Here is a 25,294-nt window from a genome sequence, read left to right as displayed (position 1 = left end):
AATGATTCTATCCCTGCTGAAGGCTTTTTAGAGTGATGATATAAATAAAACCAGATAAAACTCAAAAATAGAGCAACACAGCTGGGGCAGAAGACACAACACCCCCCAGATGGTGTTTCCCTCACCTTCCTTGAGGGTGCAGTAGTCTATCTTGTACTTTGTTATCTTGCCATTACTCAGCTCTGGAGGAGGGGGCAGCCACGTCACACGGATGTCACCAGGAGTCATGCTTGAGAGGGACAGCTGAGGGGCAGCACTAGGAACTGGGCAGAAGCAACAATGAGAAGTCAGCAAAGATTGGGGGAAGACCTCAACTCATCTCTGCCAGCTCTCTCAGTTGGCTGGAGGCCACTGGAGGTCTTGACCCTGCCCAGCTGCTGGTGACTTGCTGTCTGTCACAGGGGACACCAATACCCCACAGTTTTTCAACAGCTTAGATCATCATCAGGGTGTCAGGGATAAGAAGACATTGGGCTGCTGAGCAGAGCCTGCCAGCCCCACCACACTGCTCCCCAGGGACCCCCTGACCACTGCAAACTGGACAGGTTAGCACAGAACATCTCATCAGCCTACACTGTACAGTGGAGCAAAAGGAGCCACTAAAGGAAAGGGCTCACAGCTCCAGTCTTCAGTCTGGGAATTCCCATTCCCTCAAGAATCCCAGCTCTGTGCTGCAGGCAGCTTTCAACTCAGCTTTTCAGACTTCAGACACACACATGTGGGACCAGGCAGTTCACTGTGTCAGGAGTATTAAAAGAACATCATGGACCCTGCAGCTTAGCAGGGCCTTGCACAAGGTCTGCCAAAACCATCGTTTCTTGCCTCTGTCCTGCAGGCTGCTGAAAGCTGTGTGTGTCCTCCCCTGTTGGGCAGCTGTCCTTCTGGCTCTCTGCCTTTGCTGCTTCCAAAATGCTATGTTACAAATGGTAAAATCAACACAAACTACTGATTCTTAAGGGACCCAACCTCACGGCTGCTCCCACCCCTACAAACTGCAATAGATGTCTGTCTGCTGAGCTGAAAGCAAAGTCTGGCCCAGAGTCACATTGGGAGAAACACCACATTAGCCAGCCCAGAGGAGCTGAATACAGTTCCCACAGGATTTTCATGGCCCCCAGTGTCAGTCAGGTCATTTTGATGCTCTTCATCACCCAAGCTGACAATCAGACCACAGTGCTTTGGTTTTTTTGGTTGGTTTGTTGTTTTATTGTGTTCTTTTTTTTTAAAGGGCTTCTGGCAATAAGCTGTAGGAGCAGCAGGTTTAGGTTCCTAGCAGCTGCTAACGTTCTCCATAGAATATTCAATGCTCACCATGAAAGAAGAAGATTTTTTAGCCACCAGTACCTATTTCATTCAACTCACCATCCTCCAGGGTCTGAACAATGATGGAAGAGGACGTCCGGCTGGCTCCAAGCTGGGAATAAGCAACCACGTAGAAGACATAGTTGGTATTGGGCTCTAGGTCCTTGACTTGAAGCTCAGTGGTATCATTATTGACAGCAAACTGGTACTCCACATTATCTGTTCCTAGAGTCAAGGAAACATTGATCAGCAGGTCAGTGAACTGCCAAGGCACTCCTCAAAAAGATCACTTTACTCGCAAGTTAAATTTACACTCACAGTGTAAATCCACTTTAGAAATCACTGTGCCTTCTCCAATTTCCCCAGCACCTGCACAAAACCTCTCACTTATGTGAATTCTTTAGGCAGAAACATTCAGTATCTAATATTAACATCCCCATTTTGACTCAAGCTCCTTAATCCATGCTAAGGCAGCTAAAATTACCAGCTTACTTATCAGAGGTGCTTTGGCAAGCTGTTTGGGAAGACAGACCCCAAGAGACCCCAGTGCCTCACTTCAGATTCTGTGTGTTAATAATTTAGTGATTACCCCTGTACACAATGTAGCTGTTTATTATTTCCATTAATAATCCCACCCTTTGCATATAAGGGCAATGTGTTAGAGGAAAAGGTAAAGAACAGAAATCAATTTCTGGAAGTGCTTGATCCCACTAGACTCCAGACAACTTCAGGCACTGTCACAGGCTGGTGCTGACTCCAAGAGAAAATTCCTTTACTTGCAATAAAAAGGGCTAAACTGGAAAAGCCTCACACTTGTCACTAATGCCACCAGTGTCAAGCGTCACTAAGGAATGAAAGTCAAGCTGTGCCTTGTGTCTTGCACCTACAACACATCTGTGTTGCACAGGCAGGGAACACCTACCCACAGCCCGCTGGTAATGTAAGGAGAAGCCAATGATCTGCTCGCTGTTGTACTCTGGCCTCTCCCAGGACACGAGGACTGTGGTGCTGGAGAGGGACACAGCTGAGACCTTCTTGGGAGCACTGGGCAAGCCCTCCCGCACGATCACCGAGAGCTTGGCAGTGGCACAAGCCATGCCCAGGCTGTTCTCAGCCACACACTGGTAGTAGCCAGCATCCTCCAACCCGATCTGGTTGATCACCAGGCTCCCACTGCTCTGCACCTTCACCCGCCCGTTGGAGAGGATGGGTTCCCCGTTCTTCAGCCAGTGGATGGTTGGGGCTGGCTCACCCTCTGCCTTGCAGACAAACCTGGCTGTGCTGGCTCGGGTGCGTGAGATGGTTTCAGGAGCCTGGGAGATGCTGGGTGTAGCTGGGAGGAGAGAGGAACAAATTAATGCAGGGAGGTGGAGGAAAAGAGAGCAAAGCAAATCCCTTCTCCTCCCCGCTCGCTGATATGTTTTATTCAGGAGAAGCTTTGCTTACAAGATAGGATTTGCCAGGCAGACTCTAGAGGCTTAATTTAGACTCTGTCCAAAAGGAAAAATAAATTCTGTATCAATCATGTGGTGTGTTCCCTGATCCTAGGCTGTTCTCCCTGCTGGCTTCTACGATACTGAAAGTTAATTGCTGATACAGATTTCCATGGGGGAACCCCGGAGAACAAGAGTGAGGCATAAAACGGTTCAGTAAATACAAGGAACTAAACCCCAAATTAAAGTGATGACACTCCCACTGAGAGCTACCCCAGCCCAGGGCCTTCTGCCTCTCACCTGGCTCCCATCTTACCCAGAATGGGGCACAAATGCAACTCCTTGGGGAGCTCCTGAATGTTGGTCCAGGTAATCCACAGCTACCTGGTTGGCATTTCTACTTGGAATGTTTATCCTGCTCTCTACTCACCAAGGACCCGGAGCTCAGCTGCAGCTGTAACAAACTGCCTGGTCTGGGGTTTGTTAGCACGGCAGACGTACACCCCTGAGTGGTGGGGCTGGCTGGAAGGAATGAGAAGATTTGTCCTGCCCAACACAATCACATCTGTTGAAACGGCCTTTCCATCTGCAGGAAAAAATGTGCACAAATGTGAGAGGGAGCCCCAAGCTGCCCTTCAGGAGGGTTTGCAAACAATGCAGCTCCTAGAGCCAGGATCACAGCTGGGGAGCAGAGAGACCCCCAAATCCCAAAGCCCAGCCCAGAGGAGAATTCCTGCCAGGACACTCCTCAGTTCTTGAGCAAACCTCAGCTGGCCCAAGCTAATATTGGCCCAGGGTTTAGTTTAGCCTGTAATAACCAAAAAAGTTCTGTTTTGCATCAAAATAGTCACTGATTCCTAGGGTGTGCCTGCAATAAGACTCTCTAGGAATACTACATTCAAGGAAAAGCAATGCTAACACCCATTTTGGAAAAGCTGCTGGATCTGCCTGCTGACCCCATGCACACAAACACACCTCCTCCCCTCACTCATTAATGGCAAGAGCACTGAATCACTAATGGCTCAAGGGTTCTTCCCTCCTCTGGGTCCCAGCCATGAAACAAAAAACTCCTGATTCATTCTTTGCCTCCTGCTTGGCTCCTGATCCATAAGGGACCAGGAAGACACCTGGTTCTCCTCAAGCTCTGAGGCTTGGGTCAGAGCCATGTGCCATGAGCTGCCCTTCTCCCCATTTTTCTGGCTAGATGCTCAGCTCCTTCCTGAGTAAGGAAGGAGGAAAGGGTGAGTCTGGCTCCCTGGCCAGAAGCTGAGCTGTCCTTCTATGACTTGAACCAGCTCCTCAGCATGTCACAGACAAGGCAGTGGGCTGCCTCTCAGCACTGCTCTGGCACATGGAACATGGGAACCATGAGTGTGGGGGATTGAAACCAAGAGCTGGGGACAGGGCATGGGCAAGCACAGTCTGGCCAAGGGAAGGCTTAGATGGGAGGTCTTGGCATGAGTTAGTGGCTGGGAGAGCCAACTGGCTTGTGCAGCACCTGTCCAACACCAGACCTTGTCCCTCCCCACCTGAAGAAGAATGGATGCCCTTCAGACAGCAAAAACTCAGCACTCAGAGAGCCTTTGCCTCTCACAGTCTCAGCTAAGCCTGTGCCTGGAGACAGAAGCAAGCTCTCCACATCCTCTGCTGTGAACAGCTGCACCTACTTAGCACCATCAGCAGGGAAGGCAGCTGAGATCAGATCCTCTGCCCCCTCCCTTCATTTTGGGGGCTTTCAGATGGCCTCACAGTTCAGTGGCTGTGTGTTCAGAGGAGAAAATCTGTGCACCCTGTGTACACTGGAGTGGCTTGAAAATCTGATTCCAGATGGTAACAATTAGCTGACACTACCAAGGCTGGCAAGAGCCAAACTGGCAACCTGAAGATACAATCCTCAGTGTTACCTACATGACTAATTGTCCAGTAACCCAACCCATTCCTTAATAAAGTCTTGGAAAGAAACATGCTTGTACAATACAGAATTGCCAGCACAGTTAATCCATCTTATCTAATTGAAGAGTTTACACCAGGAAGCAGAGGGGGACCAAACAAACACTTTAAAATAAATCAGGGAAGGAATTGTTTTACCACCCTACCCCCCACTTCCTCCTCTTCTTCCCCTTATCCAAAACATTTATAGTTTTAGTCAACTCTAATAATATCTACTCTACTATGGGGATCAGTAGCTCTCAGTAAAGCAATAAATGTGATCTAGCACAGGAAAGACAAGTATTTGTCATTAAGAAGTGCAGAGGATAAAGCAGAAACATTTCTGCCAGAACATTTAATCCTTACTGATTTGATTTTCAAAGTTGTGTCCTCCAAGGTTTTGGGGTTTTTTCCTGCTTTTTTGTGGGTAAGAGGAAATGTCTGTGTACTCTGTAATCTCTGCCTGTGGACAAGTCTGGGCTGAAGACCAACCACAATACATGGTTACAGGGGACAGAAGTCTTAAATCATGATCTCGATTAATGAAATGACTGAGAGCCTTTTCTGGGGGAGAGATTTGACTCCTGAGCTAAGCATGTCTTCAGCCTGAGCCTCTAAAACACACCTGATGGATGTGACACTCAGTGAAGTGATGATAACTTCCTCCTCATCTAAGCATCTTCTTGATCCTTCCATTACCAATCTGACCACAGTTAAGATTTTTTAATAATCCCCCCCAGCAACACAATCAGCCACTGCACTGATTAACTGGCATTTTAATGTTTTATAATCCTCCAAGATAATACAAGCTGCTTCTCCAATGCAATGGCAGCTTTCACAGAACCCCCACTAACCTCTGAGTCCCCAGAGGAGTGGCACAGACCTGACCCCATCTCATGACCTTCACCACTCAAGCTCATGCAATGAGGATGACAAATTTAGATCAAAAGGCACCCAGGCACTAGAACTACATATATTTCACAGGTCAAACAACTATAAAGTGAACTGCATGCTTTGTAATCTTCTAGATTTAATTAATAATTCCAGTTTAGCAAGGCCACCCTACACTGTGACACCACCTGTGTCATTAGGTACCGACGTAACATGGACCCTTCCTGTCCCAAAGAAATTTCTGCCTTTTAATAGATTTTTGAAATGAAGTGACCACAGGTTCCCCTTGATGACAAAACCTGAATTTTGTTCCTCACACTCACCCTGACGTATCCAGGAGACAAAGGGGGTGGGATCAGCAGCTGCCATGCACTCCATCACCACGCTCTCCCCGGCCACCACCGTGGTGTTCTCCGGCGCCGCAAGGATGGTGACATCTCCTCCTGCTGGCTGGGAACCTAATGTGAAAAATAAAAGTCTGTCCTTCCAAATTGCCAAGTCCCTAGAAAAACACCAAACTTAGAGCCCAAACACCTCGGTCGTGCTTCCCCAGATGGTCTCATGGGGTAATGGCTCACACATAGTTGGAGGAGAAAAGCAGACCTTGGTTTTCCATGGCTACAATATTTTTGGTAAAGAAATGAACAAAGGGTGTACTGTGGATTTCCTCTAATCATGCTGGCCCAAGTAAAAATGACTATCAGGATTTTCACATAGAAAACAGAGTTCCACTCCAGCACCTTCATCGACTGTTGCTAAATGGATGCTTGTTAATTAGTTGAAACAGGACACCATGATCCTCCAAAAGAGCAACAGCAACACAACACACCCTTTGCCAGGGCACTGGAACAGCTCAGAAAGAATCCAGTAACTTGGTTAAAGAAATTCTAACAAGCAGATGCTGAGCTGTAAACTGCAACAAAGAGGGGTTAAGCCTCCATATCCAGGCCGTCACCTGATGGCACAAAGACTCAACCTTACATATGGGGAGGAGAGAGAGCTCCTTAGTTTATACATGCACAGACAAACAGCCAACACGTAAATCAAGCAATGTTTGCATGAAGATCTATAGGCTCCATCCCTGAGAAGGGAATGGGGATTTTTTTTTTGTTTGAAATTAACCTTCTACCTCTGTCTACCTACTGCTGAGCAGAGGTTAAGGGAAGGTTAAGGAAATGCCTTTGCAGCAGCTAAATTTCTGTTGGCAGATAAAAACTGGAACATCCTTGGGCAGACCTGATTGTTCATGACCCTCAACAGGAGTGGTCCTGTTCTTCCAGCTCTCTCTAATACATCTGAGAGACACTTTTGTTGTTGTCCTCATGAAGAGAGAAATAACTGCAGAGGAGTCACACAGTACAATTGATTCTTAAATCTGCTCCAGGTGCTCCCATGCTCTAGCAGAGATACTTGTTGGCAGGAGGTCTCAAACAAATAAAAGCAGGAGCTTTTACAAACTCACTGTCTTGAGATGATGTGGAGTTCAAACACCAAGAGGTTCAGACAAGCTCACAAAGGACATATTTACTGAGAGTGTTGAATATGAAGACCTCACTGCAGTCCCCAGCCCAAGATGTCTCCACATCCCTGACTGTCAGATGCTGGTGGAGATGTCCCTGTCCTCCCTGCCCGGTTTATTCATGTTTTCCTCTAGCTGTGACCCCTTGGGGAGATGGGCACTGCAGGGGCTGAACCTTTGGCTTGATCCACACTGGCCCTTCAGATGGCATCCAAGCAATACCAGTTCACACCTGACTTTCTTGTGACTTTGAACCAGAGGAGCTTTGGCCTCAGCACACAGGGGTGCCTGCATGGCAGGAGACTTACACATCACTGCACCTTCAGCCCATCTCCAGGCTCACTGCCATCTACTCAAGCACAGAAGGATTGCCAAAGAGAGTTGGTTCAACACAGAAAATTCTGTTTTCCATACATGAGTAAAGGGATTTCCATCAGTTGTATTATGTGGACAGAGTTTAAAAGGAGCTAGCAAAATCCCTGAGGCACCAAGGGAAAACAGGAGAGAGCAGGAGCTGGTTCTTGTCCAGCAGATGGAAGCAGAGACCCAGCAGCACCCGTGGTACCTGACCTGGGGCAGTGGCTGGACCCCACCATGCTGCAACCCCAGAGAGTTGCCATGGGGCATGAAGGAAAAGCCAAGCCAGGCACTTTCCTTCCCATCCAACAAGTGCCCTACATGGAGGGTCTGGTGTGTACAATCTCCTGGTGTGCTCACAGGATGGTGTGGGCTGGCCAGGGCTTCCCTACATTCACCTATGAACAGCCACCATGTCCAGCTGCAGTAGGACAAGTTGGGGGACAGGACAGGGAACAGAAGAAACCACATCAGACTATGGATTCAGAGGCCTCCCTGACAAACAGATCAAAGTCCTGGCTGCTCTGAACCGTGGTGCCAAGGCTGGGCTTGAGAACTACTGAGACAGAAAATGGGCTTAATGTAAAAACAGACCCTGAGAGGTTCCACAGCAGTCCACACTGATGGCCTTTTGTGGACTTTCTGAACTTCTGAATCAGATGGATCAATTCAACTCTCTTTTACTGAAAAGAAAAAAAAAAAACAAAACAAAACCACCTGTAAGGGTGCCAAAAGTAGCTCTGAGATGACTCGGAGAGAGTTCCTCTCAGGGGCATTGCTTAGCATCTGGAGCTGAGTTCCAGGCACTGAGGAAACACAACTGATTGCAGATGATCAAGTGCAGCATAAAACCCAAAGGAGATGGGAAGGGGAGCACAGGGAACCTTGAGACAGCAAGTGAGAGTGCCAGACAGAGCACAGAGGCTGCCCAACCTCTGAAAATCCAACCTGTATCACTTGAATGAGAAGGGGAATCTGAGCAGGGATGTGAAGGGAAGCACCATGGGGGGCTGCTTGGGACAAAGCTCAAAATATTTATTTGAAGGCATAGTTTGAGCTGTAACACACACGAGCAATTTCAAACTCCAAGAGTTTACAACTTGAGTCTGCCTCTAATGCATCCATAATTCATCAGTTATCCTCTCCAGCCTCCCTGCTCCTGTTAGTGCTGAGTATCAGCAAAGAACCCAGGCAGTGCAACAGGAGGGAAATGGTTTTTGTTCAGCCAATTTGTGACAGTCATTTGCAGTGACAAGAGGGTGGCTCCTTGGATGGGAACTAACACCTCTCTCCCAACTCCATAAACACCCTGCCTCCATGAAGGTGCTGGAAGGTTACACATGACTTGCATGGTGACACATTCAGCTGTCAGCAGTCCAAGATTTGGAGATATCCAACAACCAAGCAACAATCTTCTGTTCTGGGAACTTTCTCACCCTCTCTGGAGGAGGAGCATGAAACCTTACTCAACCCTGTGAGCCTCCTCCGGGAATAGATTCTAGCACTGAGCAGCTGTTCATTAGAGAAAGTCAATGCTGTCACTGCTGTTATTCTGCAGACAATAAAGGAGCAAATTACCCATTGCAAGAGCACACACCTTCAAAAATGCAGGCACTGTGTTTGCAGAGCATGTCCTACTCCCACTCCTTAACACTCTCCCTTTACTCAGACAACTCACAGACCTCCAAGGAGAAACCACAGAGAGGAAAAAACATCCTTCACACCTGCCCTCCTGCTCTTTTTTACACTTTCCTGGAAATTTATCTACAGTTTATTTCTACTTCTGGGCTAGATGCAGGACAGAAAATAACTGGCATGTAACATCTCCAGGCAGGACACTTACCTAACACTCTAACACATCTGCTCTGGGGGCAAGATAAACAACATCAGATGTCAAACCTGGGCACGCCTAGCAGGAAACATTCTTTCTTTTGTAACTGCTCTCATCTGAACACAGCAACGCACAAGTCTGCAAACAGGCAAGCAAAGCAAGAGAGGACCAGCACCAGGGATCTTTCCAAAGTGGTTAGAGCTGTTGGGTGCTGCCCTTCCAACACCCTGCAATCCAGGTCTCCTCTAAGTATCACAAGTCCCACACTGGCTCCTCTTCTCCCCACACACAATTACAACAATGCATCCTTTTCAAGATTTACCATTTGCTTTTCTGGGGTTCTTCTCTACCTTTACACAGTCCCTGTGGCAGTTTGGCTTCAAGTTCTGTTTTCCTCCATCACTGAAGCTGTAGAGGGATGACTTTTGGTTACAAGATTATGGATTCAATTCATCAGACATTTGGTCCAGCTTCAGTGGTTCTCAGCCCTGAAAACTCCTTTTCCAGAGGATCAGGCTTTGGTTCACAACCCTTGCAGAAGCTTTTAGGGTCTGTACCCCAGCAGAATCTCCAGCACTGACCATGCTTGGATGCTGGGACTGCAAAAGCTGTCCCAGTGCAATCTGGCAGCAGCACCAGTGCCCAGAGCACCCATCATTAGAAATGTTTTTTTCTTTCTCTTCTCAGGCAGCTGCACTGTGCCTGGGTCAGCACAAGAAGAGAGGCTGAAAAGGAACTCATCTTTTATTGCTCAAGAGACACTGTATTGGTGCAGTGTGTTTGTTTTGTTGGTTTTTTTTTTCTACCCAATAATATAACTGACCTCAGGAAATCAGTTTTATGTTGTTTTACCTCACATCCTCAAAACATCTCGTAAGCAGTTATTCATTAGTCAATGTGAACATTTTACTGGAAAGCTGAACAGGGAAGAATTTATCTCCATGTTTTGGAATGGAGGTAGAGTCTCTTCCTACTTACTGAGTTAGCACTGCAGCAGAGCAGCTCTATCCTTTGTCCTCTTTAAAAGAGCACACAAAGAAACACACATGAATGATTAAAACACAGATGCTCAATCACTTTCTCAGCCCTATTAAGAGACCTCACATACAGCACTTATGTGTACAACTATTATCACACATTCTCCAACAAAGAAGTCAGCAAACAAACCCCAAAATACACAGCACAACCTACACTTCCAATAGCAGGCACAAAAAACTACTCCTCTAATGTTTGCATAGACTTACATGCAAAATAGAGAATTTAATAAGATTAAATACACTGCTATGATTTAAAAAAAAAAAAAAAAAAAAAGAAAAAAGAGAGAGAGTCTGGATGAGGAGTGTTTGTTTTCTACCTGGACACACTCATCAGACCAACACCTGCCACAGCTTCTGGGGTCTCTCCAAGGAGTGTGTTACACAGTGTGGCAGAAGGAGCTGCTCCAGGAGCTGCTTTACACTTGGCTTGCAAGAAACAGCCTGTGAAACATTTTCCCCGGCCCTGTGTCCTGTGTCTGGAAGCCTTGGGAGCACATGAATCCTAGTCCAGACAGGCAGGGGTGCCATCAGGCACTCCTCTTGCATTCCCCTCCACTTCTTTATACAGCTGAGATATTTCAATTCAGCAATTAAATCCTTTAATGTACCAGCTGAGCCGTAAGCTGACATCCTGAGCTACATTTAACCAGAAGCCAAGAAAGAGGCTGAGCAGTGGCAGGTTTCCAGGAACTGCCTTGGATTTTTAGGGGGCTCTTGCTCCACATCCCAACCCCTTGATCCTTCAAGGGATGGAGTTTTCCACGACCAGGGTACATTCAGCTCTGCTGCAAAGCAGTCAGAGTGTGCTTTGCCCACCACTCCACCTCCTGTAAAGCTGTCAGTGTTGGCTCTCTGTTTGCCTACATGCATTTGGAGCTGCTCCTCCTCATGCCAAAAGGAACAGCAGCCAGACAGACTGCACAACACATTTGCACCACTCCGAGCTGGAACACAGCAAAATAAACAGGAGGTGCTGTGTCGACAAACCTGCAGCCCCACTGTGTGGAGATCTGCTGCTTCCTAGGAGAATTAGGGCTCTTCTGGTTTTCTGCTGGAGCCCCAGGTTAGCCAAAGGGCTGGAGACCTCAGGCCATGCATCTGAAGCCTCAGAAGCCTGCAGATACATTGGGGAGAGTTTCTGGGAGGCAGAAGAAGCAGATTGTGAGCTGGAATGCAGCAGAAGAAGAAGGAAATGCAAGTCTAGGATACAGTGGGCACTGAGACCTATCAGCAGCATTAGTAATGTCACCATTTTAGATATTAACCACTAATTAATAAGCCTTTAACCATTCCTGGCACATTTTCAGAGATCTTAGTGCAAGCTCCTTAAAAGAAAGTCACTGAGTGTACAGCAGCAGTTAAGAACAGAGGAACCTTCAGTGTCTCTGAAGCAGTTTGGAGAATGGCAGAGCAATCTCCCAGCCTAACCCTAAGACCCAGACAGCTTCTAATACTCAAGCTTAAGGTACTACAAGCCCCAGCCATCCCCCAGCAGGTGCCAGCAACACAGATGAGAAGGATGAGGGCTGGAAGAGAGTGCTTTGCAAAGTCATCACCACAACAGGAACCACCATGCTGCAACAGGCATGTCCCACAGCTGACAGCACTGATGCTACTGCAACTCACTGTTCTCAGCAGACAAGGGAGAGCCAAGGATGGATGCAACCTGTGCTGCTCCAGTCCTTCAGCCTGCCTGGCTGCTGCTGTGGGCACCAGTCCTCCACACAGCTCCAGCACAGTGCCTCAGCACGCAGCACCAGGGATGCTGTCCCAGGCTCTGGTCCAGCAGTTCAAAAGTAAGAGAATCTTCTCTGGTCTCTGCCACCAACTCACTGTGATGCTGTGGGCACATCTCTCAGCATCTCTGTGACTCCATCTGCTCAGGGTTCATAATGTAGCTAATTCTGATCTAATGTAGCTGATTTCCTATGATTCTATAGTTCTAATTCAAAGAAGTCAAGGTGTAGAAGTAGTAGCCAGAAAGAAGAAGATGTTTAACAAAAGCCACAGTATCAGAGATTTAAACACAGACACCCTCCCAAACCCACAAACACCAAATGGCCCTGGGGACCTAAGCTGTCCAGCCTCTGGGATTCACCTGGAACATTCCCAAACTTGTTTAATCCTCATTAGACCAGCTCCCTTTGTCATGTTCCTAGGCCAGCACATCACATCACCTTCCAGGGTGATACAGGAGAAATCTCCAAGAAAAAAGCTATAAGATAGGTGAAGATACTCTGCTACCCCTTGCACAGAAATGAGACAGAGACATGGTACATAGAAGACCCTTCTGGCTCAGGGGTCATAAAACTCCTCAGTCACCTCACCTTGACGCAGTGGCTGGAGTCATTTCACCCTATAACTTCCTCCTTGTGCTCTGAGGCTGATGTTTGCCAGGGGCTGACATCTATTTCATCAGATCTATTTGCAATTCAGATTTATTTGCAGCATCAGATCTATTTGCAATTCATGTACATCCAGTGACAGCAGAGAGGGAAGAGGCTGGAGGCCCTGGAGTGTGCAGAAGGACACAACCTGCTTTCTTTATGGCCAGGGCTTGTGTTCTGCCCCATTCCATCTCCAGAGGTGGCTGTTCACATTACTTTGAAAAGAGAAACATTATGGGAAGCCACCTGGTGGTGTGGTTCCCCTGATGCCAGGTACACAGAAGGCTTCCTACGAGCTACGCTTGGAACAGACATGCTGGGAGCTGACAGTAACACAGTCTGGCAGCAGATGAAGACTGCCAACTTGGAAGGAAGAACTCAAAGCAGATGGATGCATCTGCATTAACTCAGGACAATGCAAATCTGTTTTTCTAGGAAAAGTCTGGAAGGAAAGCTGGCTTTCCGTGGGGAAAGATCATTAGTGATAGCTACAGATTCTGTCCAAGCCCTTTGGCTGGACACTTGCCGAGTGCTGCAAAGAGCTCTGAGCTGCCCAAGGCTCTGCCTGAAGATGTGGTGTTTGGTAACATCACCTGCACATCCTTTTCCCATCTTTCCTCCCTTCTGCTTCTCACTCTCATCCACAAGCCATATGGCATTGCCCTGTGGCTGAGTTGAGCAAGAACATCTCTGTTCCTGCAGGCAAGCTCCCAGTGGTGTCCTGAGTGTTCCCTGGCATCCCGGATACCCAAGCAAGGGTTCAGAGCCTCCCCCTGCCTCAGTCTCCCCCATGATCTGGGCTGATTTAACCCCTTTCCTGTTCCTTACCACCATCAGGCCTGCAGATTCTGGGGGGTCTTTGGGGCAGGGACAAGCCTCCTCTGTATGTCTGTCCCATGCCTACAGCAATGGGATCATAAGCTTTGCTATGGCTCTGGACATCTACATCACCTTCACTCCAGCTGTTAGGATGCTCTAAGAGCTGCAGGGCACCACTAGCCCTTGACCTCAGAGAGCTCTGCTGTAACACAGACAATTAATAATTAACAGGTGCCATCAGGAACCCAACCACATCAACCTTCCTGTCCTGCAGCCCACTGCAAGCTGGTGACCTAATTCTGATCTCTATTCTTAGCTCCCTTCCAGCCTCCCAGTGCAGGCACAGCCTGCTCAGCACCCTGCAGGAGAGGCCAGGTGTGATCCTGGCAGTGCAGATGTGCTGATGCACCACACAGGGTTACCCCAGCACCCAAAGACTCCTGAAGGAGCTGAATGGAGCCTGCAGCTTAAACCCTGCTTCAGGGAGAGCCTTACCAAGTGCCAGCTCTTGTTTCACAGAATCACAGAATTGTACTGGTTGGAAAAGACCTTTCAGATCATAGAATGTCAGGTTAGAAAGGACCTCAAGGATCATCTGGTCCAACCCTAGATCTCCGAGTCCAACTATTAACCTAATTCTAATGAATCCATTGCTAAACCATATTCCTAAGCACCACATCTACATTTCAGGAAGCCTCAAAAGCACAGCAGATCTGGACTAACAAGAGATGAATGTGGAGAACACTGGAGGCCTGCAAACCATCCCTGAATCCAGCCATCTCTGATCTTCAGGAGGCAGAGCTGCCTGTAACACATGGGCCTGGCTGTCCCTGACAGCTCCAAACACATCTCCCCTCAGGACCTGGAAACAGCTCACCTATTCCCTGCCATACATCCCTTGTTCTGCTCCATTATCCTTGACACCTCTCTTGCCACTCATGTCAGTGCCAACCCTGGGCTTCTCTGTTCTGCTTAATGGGAGGTGAGGGCTCTGAATTTTGTATCAAACCCTCTGTCACTGCAGGCTGCTAGAGCTGTCAGGAGCATGGCATATCATAGCTTCACCAAACTTCACAGACAGCTGAGCTGAAACTCACCCTCAGGCTCCCAGGAACAGGCTGCTGACACTTGAGCTACAAGGAGCTTTCCCTCAGCAATGCAGTGTGATGCATGCTGGCCCCGTGCAGGCTCCAGGCAAGGAGGGAGCTGTGTGTTTGGGTGGGTGTCTGACACGTGTCTGCACCAGCCCTTCACAAGTTTTACCCAAAAAAATCTGTAGTTTCAGTCCTGCTCCATGCAGGCTTGAAATGGAAATCACTCACACTGCTTGGCTCAGGAAAAGGAAGATGGAGTGAAAGGTTACAGCTCACCTTGGGCAAAGTGCTGAAGATCAGGGTGGATGAGGCTTGGAGCAACCTCATCCAGTGGGAGGGGTCCCTGCCCATGGCAGAGGGGTTGGAACTGGATGACCTTTAAGGTTCCTTCAACCCAAACCATTCTACAATTCTAAAAGTCCACTTCTAGCTTTAGAGATCTATTTATTGAGCTAGAAATGTCGTGTATCTCCCTCCTTGATCTTGCAGTTCTCTGAATTCACTCTTCCCATGGTTTGCTTTGCATCCTCTGCCACAGAGGAGGATCAAGAGCATTTTTCACAAGCCAGCAAATGGATTATGCAAACAGCTTCAGTTACCTGCCACCCAGGTAACAGGAACACACATAGACAGAGTCCTCATGGCTGGGCTTTTGGGATGTCATGGGGAGAGCAGTTCCCTGCTTAGCTGCCAGTAAAATGAGAGCAGAGGGCAAAGAAAAGCAGGATGTTAGAATAACAGAGGGAAAAGTGACAGAGGTCTGTGCCCAGGAAAAGAGGCTCAAGGAGCTGGGACACAGCAATTGCAGGCTGGCACTGGGATGCTTCCTTCTGCAGAGGTGAAGCATCTCTTGCTGGTGAAGCTCACAACTCAACAGCAAAACGCACAGGGGGACTTATCCCACCCCATGCTTTCTCCCTCTGTTCATTTCCATGACCCTCCTGCCTCCCAAAAATACAGCCTTAAGCAGCTCCCTAAGCCCACAAACAGCTGTGGATCTGCCTCCCCAACACCACAGGACCCTGCTGCCCCTGCCACATGGGTTCCTGCCACAGGATGAACACCCCTGACGAAGTGGGACCATCACCCTAATCTGGTTAAAGCTGCCCTACTCCATCACTAGCAACACACAAGCAGCACCAACACCCAGGGAGGTCAGAGCAGAGAAGCACAGCCACAAATTTGACCTGCCCTGTCCCCAAACTGCATGGTCCCCATGTTCAAAGCTGTGAGGAGAGCACAGCACGTGCCCTCAGGGCTCAGGCTGAGTGCCAAGCCAGCACCCAGCATGGCATTCACACATGCAGGGACTGAAAATCCACTTGTGGTAACAGCACGTCTGTTTCTGCCAGGTGGTGGCCAACTGTGAGTGCTGCTCACTTCATCACCACCTTCCTTTCCATCCCAAAGCTCATCCCATTCAGTAACTGTGTTCTCCTACAGTCCTACAGTCAAGGAGGCTCAGGGGAGACCTCATCACCCTCTACAACTCCCTGAAAGGAGGTTGGAGCCAGGGGGAGGTCGGTCCCTTCTCCCAAGTAGCTACCAATAGGACAAGAGGATATGGACTTAAGCTCTGCCAGGGGAGGTTTAGGTTGGATTTTCGGAAAAAATCCTTTACAGAGAGGGTGATCAGGCATTGGAATGGGCTGCCCATGGAGGTGGTGCATTCTCCATCCCTGGAGGTTTTAATAAGAGACTGATGTGACACCCAGTGCCATGGTCTGGGAACCACAGTGGTAGTGGATTAAGGGTTGGACTTGATGATCTCAGAGGTCCTTTCCAACCCAAATGATTCTGTGATTCCTTTGGAGCAGGAAACAGCCAGGCCCCAGCACCCAGAGCCAGGTTCTCCCTTGGCACTTGCAAGCCACGAACACCAAAAGAAGAAGAAGAAAAAAACCCATGAAGATGTTTCAGCTGCCTCCAAGCTCTGTCCCTGTTATCATATTTCATACAAATATTTGGCTGAAAAATGCATTTCCCGGGACACTGCTGCAGCAAACAGCTACAACTGTCAATGTAAATGATGTTCTGCCAACAGTAATCTCACAGCACCACCTCAATAACTCAGCACTAAATCCCAACTCACAGGGGACGTGCCCAGCCCAGACCCCCACCCTGCAGCACCTACGCCCACGGCCCTGATCTCATCTCCCCATTCCTGCATTTATTGGATATAAACAGAGGAATGAATCCTGCCTGTGAGACCACGGCAGAAACTTCACTGCTGAGAGGTTTTGGTGGTGCTGGGGGAAGGCTCCTGCACATCCTGATTCTTGCAGCCCCATCTGAGGCAAAGGGTTTACCCACAGACAGGGATTGGGAACAAGGAACAGAGGACACAGGAAAGAAAAACCCCATGCATGATATGGAGAGGAAAAGTGAAGTGACAGGCCAAGGGACCTCCTGAGACTGCACAGCATCATGTTCCCCAAGCCTTTCTGCTGCCCTTCTTTGAGAGCCATGCCCTGTGAAGCATGGCAGGGTTTCCATGTGTATGTGAGGGACCTGGGAACACAACCAGGACGCTCTTCATGGGATTAACTCTTTATGTCTGAGTTCAGAGTAGGGCTCTGCTTGCAGAAAAAGGAGCTGCAAGAAACAAGACATAGCAACACCAAGACCTGACCCCAAGCAGAGGCAGCAAGCAGAGACACAGTGCCTGGGAAAAGCATCCCGCAGCCAACTCCTAACGCCCTTTTTGGGCATTTTTTTCCATCTGTCCAGGTGAGGGCTGAAGAGACAGAGCTGCCAGATGTGTTCAGTGCTCCATCCACTGGAGAGCAGTGGAGATCCAAAGGGAAAAAAAAAATAGAAATCCCATTTTAACAGCAGGTTCTGTTTCAGGGCTGCATGACTCTCTCCCGCTGTCTGCTCTCTTCCCTCCCAGCTCCAAACGCTGCTTCCCCAGGGAACGTCTGGAAATTTGCACCATGAAGTCTGCACAGCTGAAACATCTGCAGCTCTTCCAGCACCAGCAGCTCTCTGCCCTGCCCATGTTGGGCCAGCATGTGTTCTGCCCCCCAACACACAACACGGACTGCCCCATGTGATGGGGAAGTCGCATCCTCAAGGGAAACGACACTTTTTTGGGGTTTTTAGGCCATGCAAATATGACAGGAGGGGGCTGTGCTAATTGCTGTCTTGACTGGGAAAAAGTCTTTAATAAGGGAGATGGAACAATTCCCAGTCATCATATCAGGAACAAGGGGGAGAGGGGGGGGAGGAAAAAGGACAACTGGGCAGAAGAGCTATAGGGAAACGGATTCTTTTGCTATGCACAGCCAGTTCAAATCCAGCCCTGTCTGTCAGGAGCAGAGGCATGAACACGAGATGTTCCCAGGCCTCAGGGCTGGCAACCCCCTGCAAGTGGAAGGGTTTGCATTCATTCTAACCAGCACAGCCCCAAAATCTGTCAGGAGCACAGACTCAGCCATCAGCACACAGCACTGCCCAGTGCTGTCAATGGCAAAGAGACACCAGGTCCCATCATACAAACCTCTTCCAGGAACCCTGGCAGTGCAGAGGGGCTGAAGGACTGGTTCCCATCTCACCTCAGCAGAAATGACTCCCTGCCTCTTAGCAGGGAGTGAAAAAGCATCTGAGTTGCTCCTGCCTGGGGGCAGGTAGAGGTTTGGTGCCTGAAATTTCCAAATTAAGCAACTCAGGCAACACAAAGTATCTGTATTGCAGTTCTTTTATTGGGTTTTTTTGTTGTTGTTGTTTTTTGTTTGTTTTCCTGGGATTCTTTGGTTTTTGCTTCATTTGGCTTCACTTTTTACAACTGGCAAAGGATTTCTGCCTGCCCAGTACACCCCAACTACTATCAGCTGCTTCTGAACAGGGAGGAAAAAACTCCTTAAGCCTGTGCAGGCACCCAAACATGTGCCTGGGCTGGTGAGGGGCTGAAAAATCAGGATCAATACCATGCCAGTCACTCATGGAGGAGTTTGCAGCCTGCACGGGTCGCTGCAGTTTCCCATCTGTCTCAGAGATGCTTCTCCCCAATTATAAAAAGCCCCAGAGATTTAACAGGCATGTTTTTCATCACTATCAGCTCAATCTGGTGAAAAAAACCCTCAACCTCGCATATTTGTTTTTGCAGCCAGCGGGTGGTGTGGTGCTGCAGAAGTGAGATTTGGGTGAGAACTCCAGGCAGAAATCTGCTGGGGCCGGCTGGTGCTCCAGAAGGAACACTTCCCATTTAACCTCTTCCACTGCCTCCCTCTGCAAAGCAGATTAAAAGCTGCAGAAATTAGGAATAGAATTATGCAGAACGAGTTATGATGGCAAGGACAGCATCTTCACCTTTGGAGCTTGATCACTATCACTTATCAGTGGGGAGGCAGACCCAACCCAGGAGCTGCCTTTGGAGTGTGGAACTGCCCCTAGGAAGTGCTCCCTTTGCTGCCTCCCTGCTTCATTAAGCACACAGAGGATCTGGCAGGGGCTGGCAATTAGATACAGAGCGTTCAACCGCTCAAATTCTCTGCAGATTCCACACAGATTACCTCCCTGACACAATCCATTGATCAGAGGTGCATTCTCAGGCTCCACAGTTAATTACACTCCCTGCTGATGGATGAACAGCAAAGCCATCCCTGTGAAAATACACTGGTAGCAGAATGCCAAGCAATGCAATCCTACACAAAGACAAAAGGGGCTGGGAAGGATTTTTGGAGCTTTCAAGGTTAAAGCTCCCCACAAACCACACTGGGGTCAGCATGAACAGGAGACAGACGGGGCAGGGGAGCACTGTCCTGAGAGAGGGACAGCTCCTGCAGGTGCCCTGCCCTGGTGAGCCTCCCCACTGGCAGGATGGGGGTTATACAATGCTGGGGAGGCAGCCAGGCGTGCTGGAATCTAGAGACCCCCACTGAACTTTTGCTCTCAGCTCCATTCTCATGTCCAGACTTGCCCACTGCACTCTTGGTTTACCGAGAAAAATGCACTCAGAGACTGAGGCCCAGATTGGGAGGTGAAGGATAGCTCACACCCAAAGCCTCACTCCAACCATCTGTGTCACCAGAAGAAATCCCAGCTGAAGCTGTTCCCAAATACCACAAAGAGATCTCTGGAGCCTACCCAACAGCTCAGCAGAGACCCAGCAAGATGGACACAGGAGGCAAAGTCGGATGTCACTGTGCTTAACCTCCACCAGGCTCTGGTAGGCAACCTGGGGCAGACACAGCCCTGCCAACAACTCCAGCCTCCAACTACTTCCCCTGCCAAACATCTTCCTCTGCTTGTGCCAGCCTCCACTTGCCTCACCATCCAAGACCACTGGAGAGAAGACAGCAACAAAACTGCCCTTGCCCAAGGTGCAAGCAGGGTGCCTGAGCTATTCTAAGAGCCCCAGAGCAAAAAGGAGTCTAAGGCTGTTAAAATCCACCTGCTGTTACAATTCACCTGCAAAAGAAAAGCCCTGGGCACAGATTGCACCCAACCCCATTGTTATTGTTGGCTGCCCAGTGCTGGGGCTGGGCAAAGCAGCCAGCTGAGACTCTCAGGCAGCAGCACCTCCCAAACCTTATTCTGTTTATCAAGTTAACAGAAATCTTTATTAAAACGCCTCTTCTGCAAGTTTGGGCCAAATCCTGTCATTTGCACCAACAAGAGAGATCATCACTGATGCTTCTAATGTATCTGCTGGAATGAAAAAGCTGTTCTGTCCTCCTACTTCAGGTTATTGCAAATTACTTAATATTATTTATCAGATGTTATACTGTCTGTAATCTGCTGGAAAACAGATTCTACTGTATCATTATTCTGAGTCCTATCCATCCTAAACTTAACCAGCTTTCTTTCCAATGTAAATGAAAACTCAGGTTGGCATCACAGACCAGCTCAGGTTGGCATCACAGACCAAGGCTCTGTGGCAGATGTGTGCCCAGGCCACCAGGCTCCAGCCCACACCTTACCTTTCAGGACCCTGAGGACTGCGTCGTTGCTGTAGCGTTTCCGGGCAGCGTTGGTGGCCACGCAGTGGTAAGCCCCAGCATCACTCTCCTGCACATCCACGATTTGGAGAACACCATTTGGAAGAGTTATAAACCTGAGAGACCAAAAGGAAGAGTGTGAGACTGGCTATGCCTTACCTGAGCTGTTCATCAGCTCAGGGCCTTTTTTATCCCTTCCTTTTCTCCTGCAAATATACGATGTGCAGGTCCTGGTAACCACAGCAGAATGAGACTGAGAAACCTCTGAGTAACCCAGCAGGTGGTTCTTAAAAAGCAGCAGGTACAGATCTATCCTTCTCCCTAGAGTCTTCACAACACAGAATCTGCTTTTCAGAGACCAGGCTTTGCTGATGCAAACCAGCTGTATAGTAATAAAACAACTCCATACACACATGGACATTTATACATACAGATCTGTAGATGTCACCAAGTGTCCAAGTGCCTCTGCACACATGACAGGCAGTTTTACCACCTGCTTTCCACAAAAGATTGGTAGCCAGAGAAAAAATACATTCCAAAGTACTCTGAACATCATCTTTTTCCTCCTGCACCTCAGTTACATGGAGGGACCAACTGATGCACAGCTACCTTCATGGCCCAAAGCCATCAGGACACAGCCACCTGAAGCAGCACCATTCCTGGGTTGTGTTGGTTGCTTTTGCTCTTCCAAGAGTTTCTGTCACAGGGTGACAAAACTCACAGCCAGGCATCCAGTATCCCCTCCTGTATGCCCATGGGTGCTACTGGGCAGCACTTCCATGGAGTGAAATGGCTACACAGCTCACAACTTGAACACAATCCTTGCTGCATTATACTGAACAAAGCAGATGATTAGCAATTAGCATAAAAGTAGGAGCTGGCTGTCAGCATCTCCATTTTCTGCCTGGATTCCTAGATGGCAGCCTCTTTATTCTTGAATGCAAGGCACAAAGCCTACGTGATCCTTTTTAATTATATATGAGATCCATTTTTAATTGCAAGCCTCTATAAACAGAGCTGCTGAGCTTTGACAGGCAGCTCTGGGTTATCAGTCTTCATTATGAAGAGGACACATTCAAAGGCAATTGCTAAGGGGAGGGACAGCAGCTATTCCACAGAAACAGCACAAAGACAAGTTATAAGCATCAATGCCAGTCCCTCCATCCACAAAGATCAAAGATAAGTACACCCACTAAGTGTAACTGTGGTTCTCCAGGTGCTGAGACAGCTGGAGTGCCAGGAGAACCAAGAGGACTTCAAGAGATCACCCACCCCATGGTCACCTACAGTGTATTTGCCCCTGAAAACATTTATCCTGAATCTCCAGTAATGGGAACACCTCCCCTGCCCCTAACAGTCTGTTCCAGAGACAAATAACACAGCTGCCAGTCCTAGTGTTTACCCTGGACCTGAGTGGCTGCAATCTGAGCTCATCACATCTTCCCCTCTTCACAGCTGATGAAGAAACTGAAGAGCTACCAGTGACCATACCATCTCTACTGGCACAATCCCACAGCTTCATGGACACAGATCTGCTGAAGCTTCCCACAAACACAAGCGCCCTGCATCCCTAAAGTTGTGCTCCTGCTCCTTACAAAGACACTTGTCTCAGGATCACACTCCAGAGACTTCAGAGGAGGTGGTACCCAGAAAAGCCCTCATCAGGATGCCTCATCAGGACACAGGAGAATGAAGACAAATATTTGCATCCTCTTAGCTCTGTGGAGGAAAAACCTCCCACTGCGATATTTATTTTTGTCGTGCATCTGCTATTCGAGTCTGTAATTAATATCAACACATTTCAAACACTAGGGAAGGCATCTTTCAGCCACAAAAAGACACTTCAGTTATGTATTACAGATACACTGAGGCTGAGAAGGACCTCTGAAAGTTGTCTTTGGTCTCTCCTCTATTAGAGCAGGGTTTGGTAGACCAGGCTGCTCAGGACCACATCCGTGGTCATGCTCAGCTTCTCCTGAGGGCAGAAAACAACTCACTGGGTTTCTAAGGAGAGCAGGAGGCAAGGGGGAGTGAGGAGTCATGGAGCTCAAGATGCTTTGGTGAGGCCAGCAGTAGAGACATCTGCCTAACACAGTACACCCTGCTGGGAAAGCACAACACGGGTGAGCACTGCTCTCCCAGAGAAGCAAGGAAAGAAGAAAAGTGGGATTTCTCTATCCACAGTTTCTCACAAAGCCTCCAGCTCTTCAGGCTCCTGGCAGCCCTGAACCAGAAGACCTCAGGCAGCCTGCAAGGGGACTCTGCACCATCCCCAGGCTCTCTGCAAGGAAGCTCTTTGCCTGGAATTCAAAGCAGAGGGTGCCAGCTTTTCTTCCACACAATGGGCAGAGCTTTTAGTCTGCCCCCATCACTACAGATTAAGCAGAAAAGAAAAACCAAAGGACAGAAAGACAAAAGCCCTGGGGAGAAACAGAAAAACTGGAACCTCATCAGTCTCTGGAGTTTTGCCTTGGACATCTACAGCACCAGGATCTCCCAGGAGACCCCTGTGAACAGGGATGAGCCTGCAGCAGGTTGCTGGTTGAAGGGCAGCACACTCAGACCAGGGTCCAACTACCATGGGCACAGACACAGAGCTGCTCTCCTCTCTGCTCCTCCCTGAGCAGACTCACACACCAGAGCAAGGGCAGAGAGCAGAGAGGAGCTGATGGCTTCTCACCTCCTCAGTGACAATGAGATGGGCAGTGCTCCAGAACTGAAATCAAGCACTGCTGCCTTGTGTCCCATCCTTGGGTGCAGAGCAGAGAATATTCCAGCCTTAACAGTCCAGTTCCCTCCATTACTTTTCTCCCTAGTGAACTGCTGGCACAACCACCCTTGCAGCCCTTTTTTGAAGATATATAAAACAGAGTAAAGCATCAGTCCTCAGGACAAGTTAGGAACCTGCAGTTTTGTTGCAGATTCAAATCCTTCAGGTCCTCTGCTCACATCTCAAGAGCTCCATACACGAACATGAGTTGTGCTGAGGCACTCCAGACACATGACAGAGTAGATGCTCCCCACAGATAAAACCTTCTCTTAGTCAAAAGGTGGAAAAAAGATTATGATGGCAGAGCAAGTGATCTGTAGGGTGTGTGTTTATGTGCAGACCTCCAAAGACCTCCAGTTCTTAGCAAGTATTCATCTTGGCTCTAGAGAAAATAAACAGCAATTTAGTTCCTGGCGTGAAACTCAGCCAGCACTTAAAACAGAGACAAGATTACAGCAAGAGATGAAGCACACCCCAAAAGCAATTGCAATCTAGAGGAAATCTTCAAGCCACCTCTCAGCAGCTGCTGGAGATTTAATCTCATGTTCTTTAAAAGTAATCCAGAGCCAAAATTGCAAAATACTTCTGTGCCTTATACACACACGGAAGTCAGATTTTTTCCTGAGTTTCAGCAGGGCAGGAAAGGTATTGTGAAAATATCAATAAGCACTTCTCTACCCTTTGGGTTGTCTTAACTATTTTTTAAGGTCAGTCTTCAGTACCTTGAAGTGGCACCATGTGCAAAGGCTGAAGAGTGTGCCCAAAGGCAAGATCAGCATAAAAAAATGAACAGATGAAAAGCAGTATCAGCTTGCCATGACTATTCTATCTCTCTTAAAATAAATTATAAACACTGACATAGCAGCATTATCTCAAGGATTGGATCTATAGCCCCAGAGCCTGATTTTGTACATCCACCAAACCTTGCTATTCTGGAAAATGAAATCATTGTCCTGATGCCCACCTATCCACATGGTTGCATTTTCAGAGGCTCATCTGATGTGTGAGCAGGAGGGAGTCCACAATAATCAGAGGCTGGCCTGAGATCTGGTCTTTAGGCATGATGGGGTAGGGATAACAGAGAACTCTGGTTGGCAGCCAACATTTCCTGGAATTCACTGAATTCCTTCGAAAGCCAGTTACATGAAATCCAACAACAACAAGTAGACAACAACAGCAAAAAAAAAAAAAAAAAAAAAAAAAGCAAATCCTTCTATGAAGCATATTAGCTAAAACATGATTTAAAAAGCAAGACCTGCAGCCACAGATTACAGTCTGGCTTTTACAAGGAAAACAATTTTCAGGCTGCCCGTGTTGAAAGCAATCTCTGAGCAAATAATTTCACAACATCCATCTCATTAAAAAGCTATTGCCCTATCTATGCCACACTTCCCTTCCTTTTCTTTTTGTTTGGGTTTTTTTTTTTTATTCTTTTCCTAATTAATTAATTTTCTTCTCATTAAAAAGCTATTGCCCTATCTATGCCACACTTCCTTCTGCAATCTCTTCTTTTTCTTTTTTTTTGGGGGGTTTGTTTTTTATTATTTTCCTACTTAATTAATTTCCTTCTTATTACAAAGCAACAGCCTCCATAAACCTTTAGATGCCACACTTCAGACTCAAGGATGCAAGTGATTAATTTTACAGAAACAGTCATTGCTGCAAAACTGTTCCTAAACCTTACCCCACCCCTCTTTTCTTCCTCTCCTCTTGGCTTAAACGTCCCTGGGATGAAAACAGATCCCTTCTGTAGCACAGAAAATGAGTTTTTAAGAACTAAAGGACCATGCAGTCTTAGCTCCCCTGCAGAAGTGCCATCTACAAACCAGCCAACAGCCAGCTAATGGTTTGTCTTCTCCTGCCTGTAACTGACTTTCATAAAGGAAAATGTGTCATGCTGGAGAATTCTCATCTTTTCCCCCAAAAAAGAGAATCTGGGGTCTTTCACTAGAGGATGAAAGGCCTTCACTTTCCTAAAGAGCC

At 48.0% G+C, this 25,294-nt stretch overlaps 1 protein-coding gene across 3 annotated transcripts in view; it reads right to left on the bottom strand.

Moving 5' to 3' along the window:
* Positions 1-25,294, bottom strand: part of IGDCC4 (immunoglobulin superfamily DCC subclass member 4) — an 88,885-nt gene that overhangs the window by 24,137 nt on the left and 39,454 nt on the right. For all 3 annotated transcript variants that reach the window (XM_071754158.1, XM_071754160.1, XM_071754161.1), the window contains 6 exons: positions 20,524-20,657; positions 5,879-6,013; positions 3,166-3,321; positions 2,225-2,635; positions 1,363-1,527; positions 126-263 (listed from right to left, as the gene is read on the bottom strand). In XM_071754158.1, the coding sequence (XP_071610259.1) occupies positions 126-263; positions 1,363-1,527; positions 2,225-2,635; positions 3,166-3,321; positions 5,879-6,013; positions 20,524-20,657 (1,139 nt within the window). The remainder of the gene's footprint in view (positions 1-125; positions 264-1,362; positions 1,528-2,224; positions 2,636-3,165; positions 3,322-5,878; positions 6,014-20,523; positions 20,658-25,294) is intronic.

Source organism: Heliangelus exortis, chromosome 11 (assembly GCF_036169615.1).
Source record: "Heliangelus exortis chromosome 11, bHelExo1.hap1, whole genome shotgun sequence".
NCBI lineage: Eukaryota > Metazoa > Chordata > Aves > Apodiformes > Trochilidae > Heliangelus > Heliangelus exortis.
This window is presented reverse-complemented; position numbering and strand designations above follow the sequence as displayed.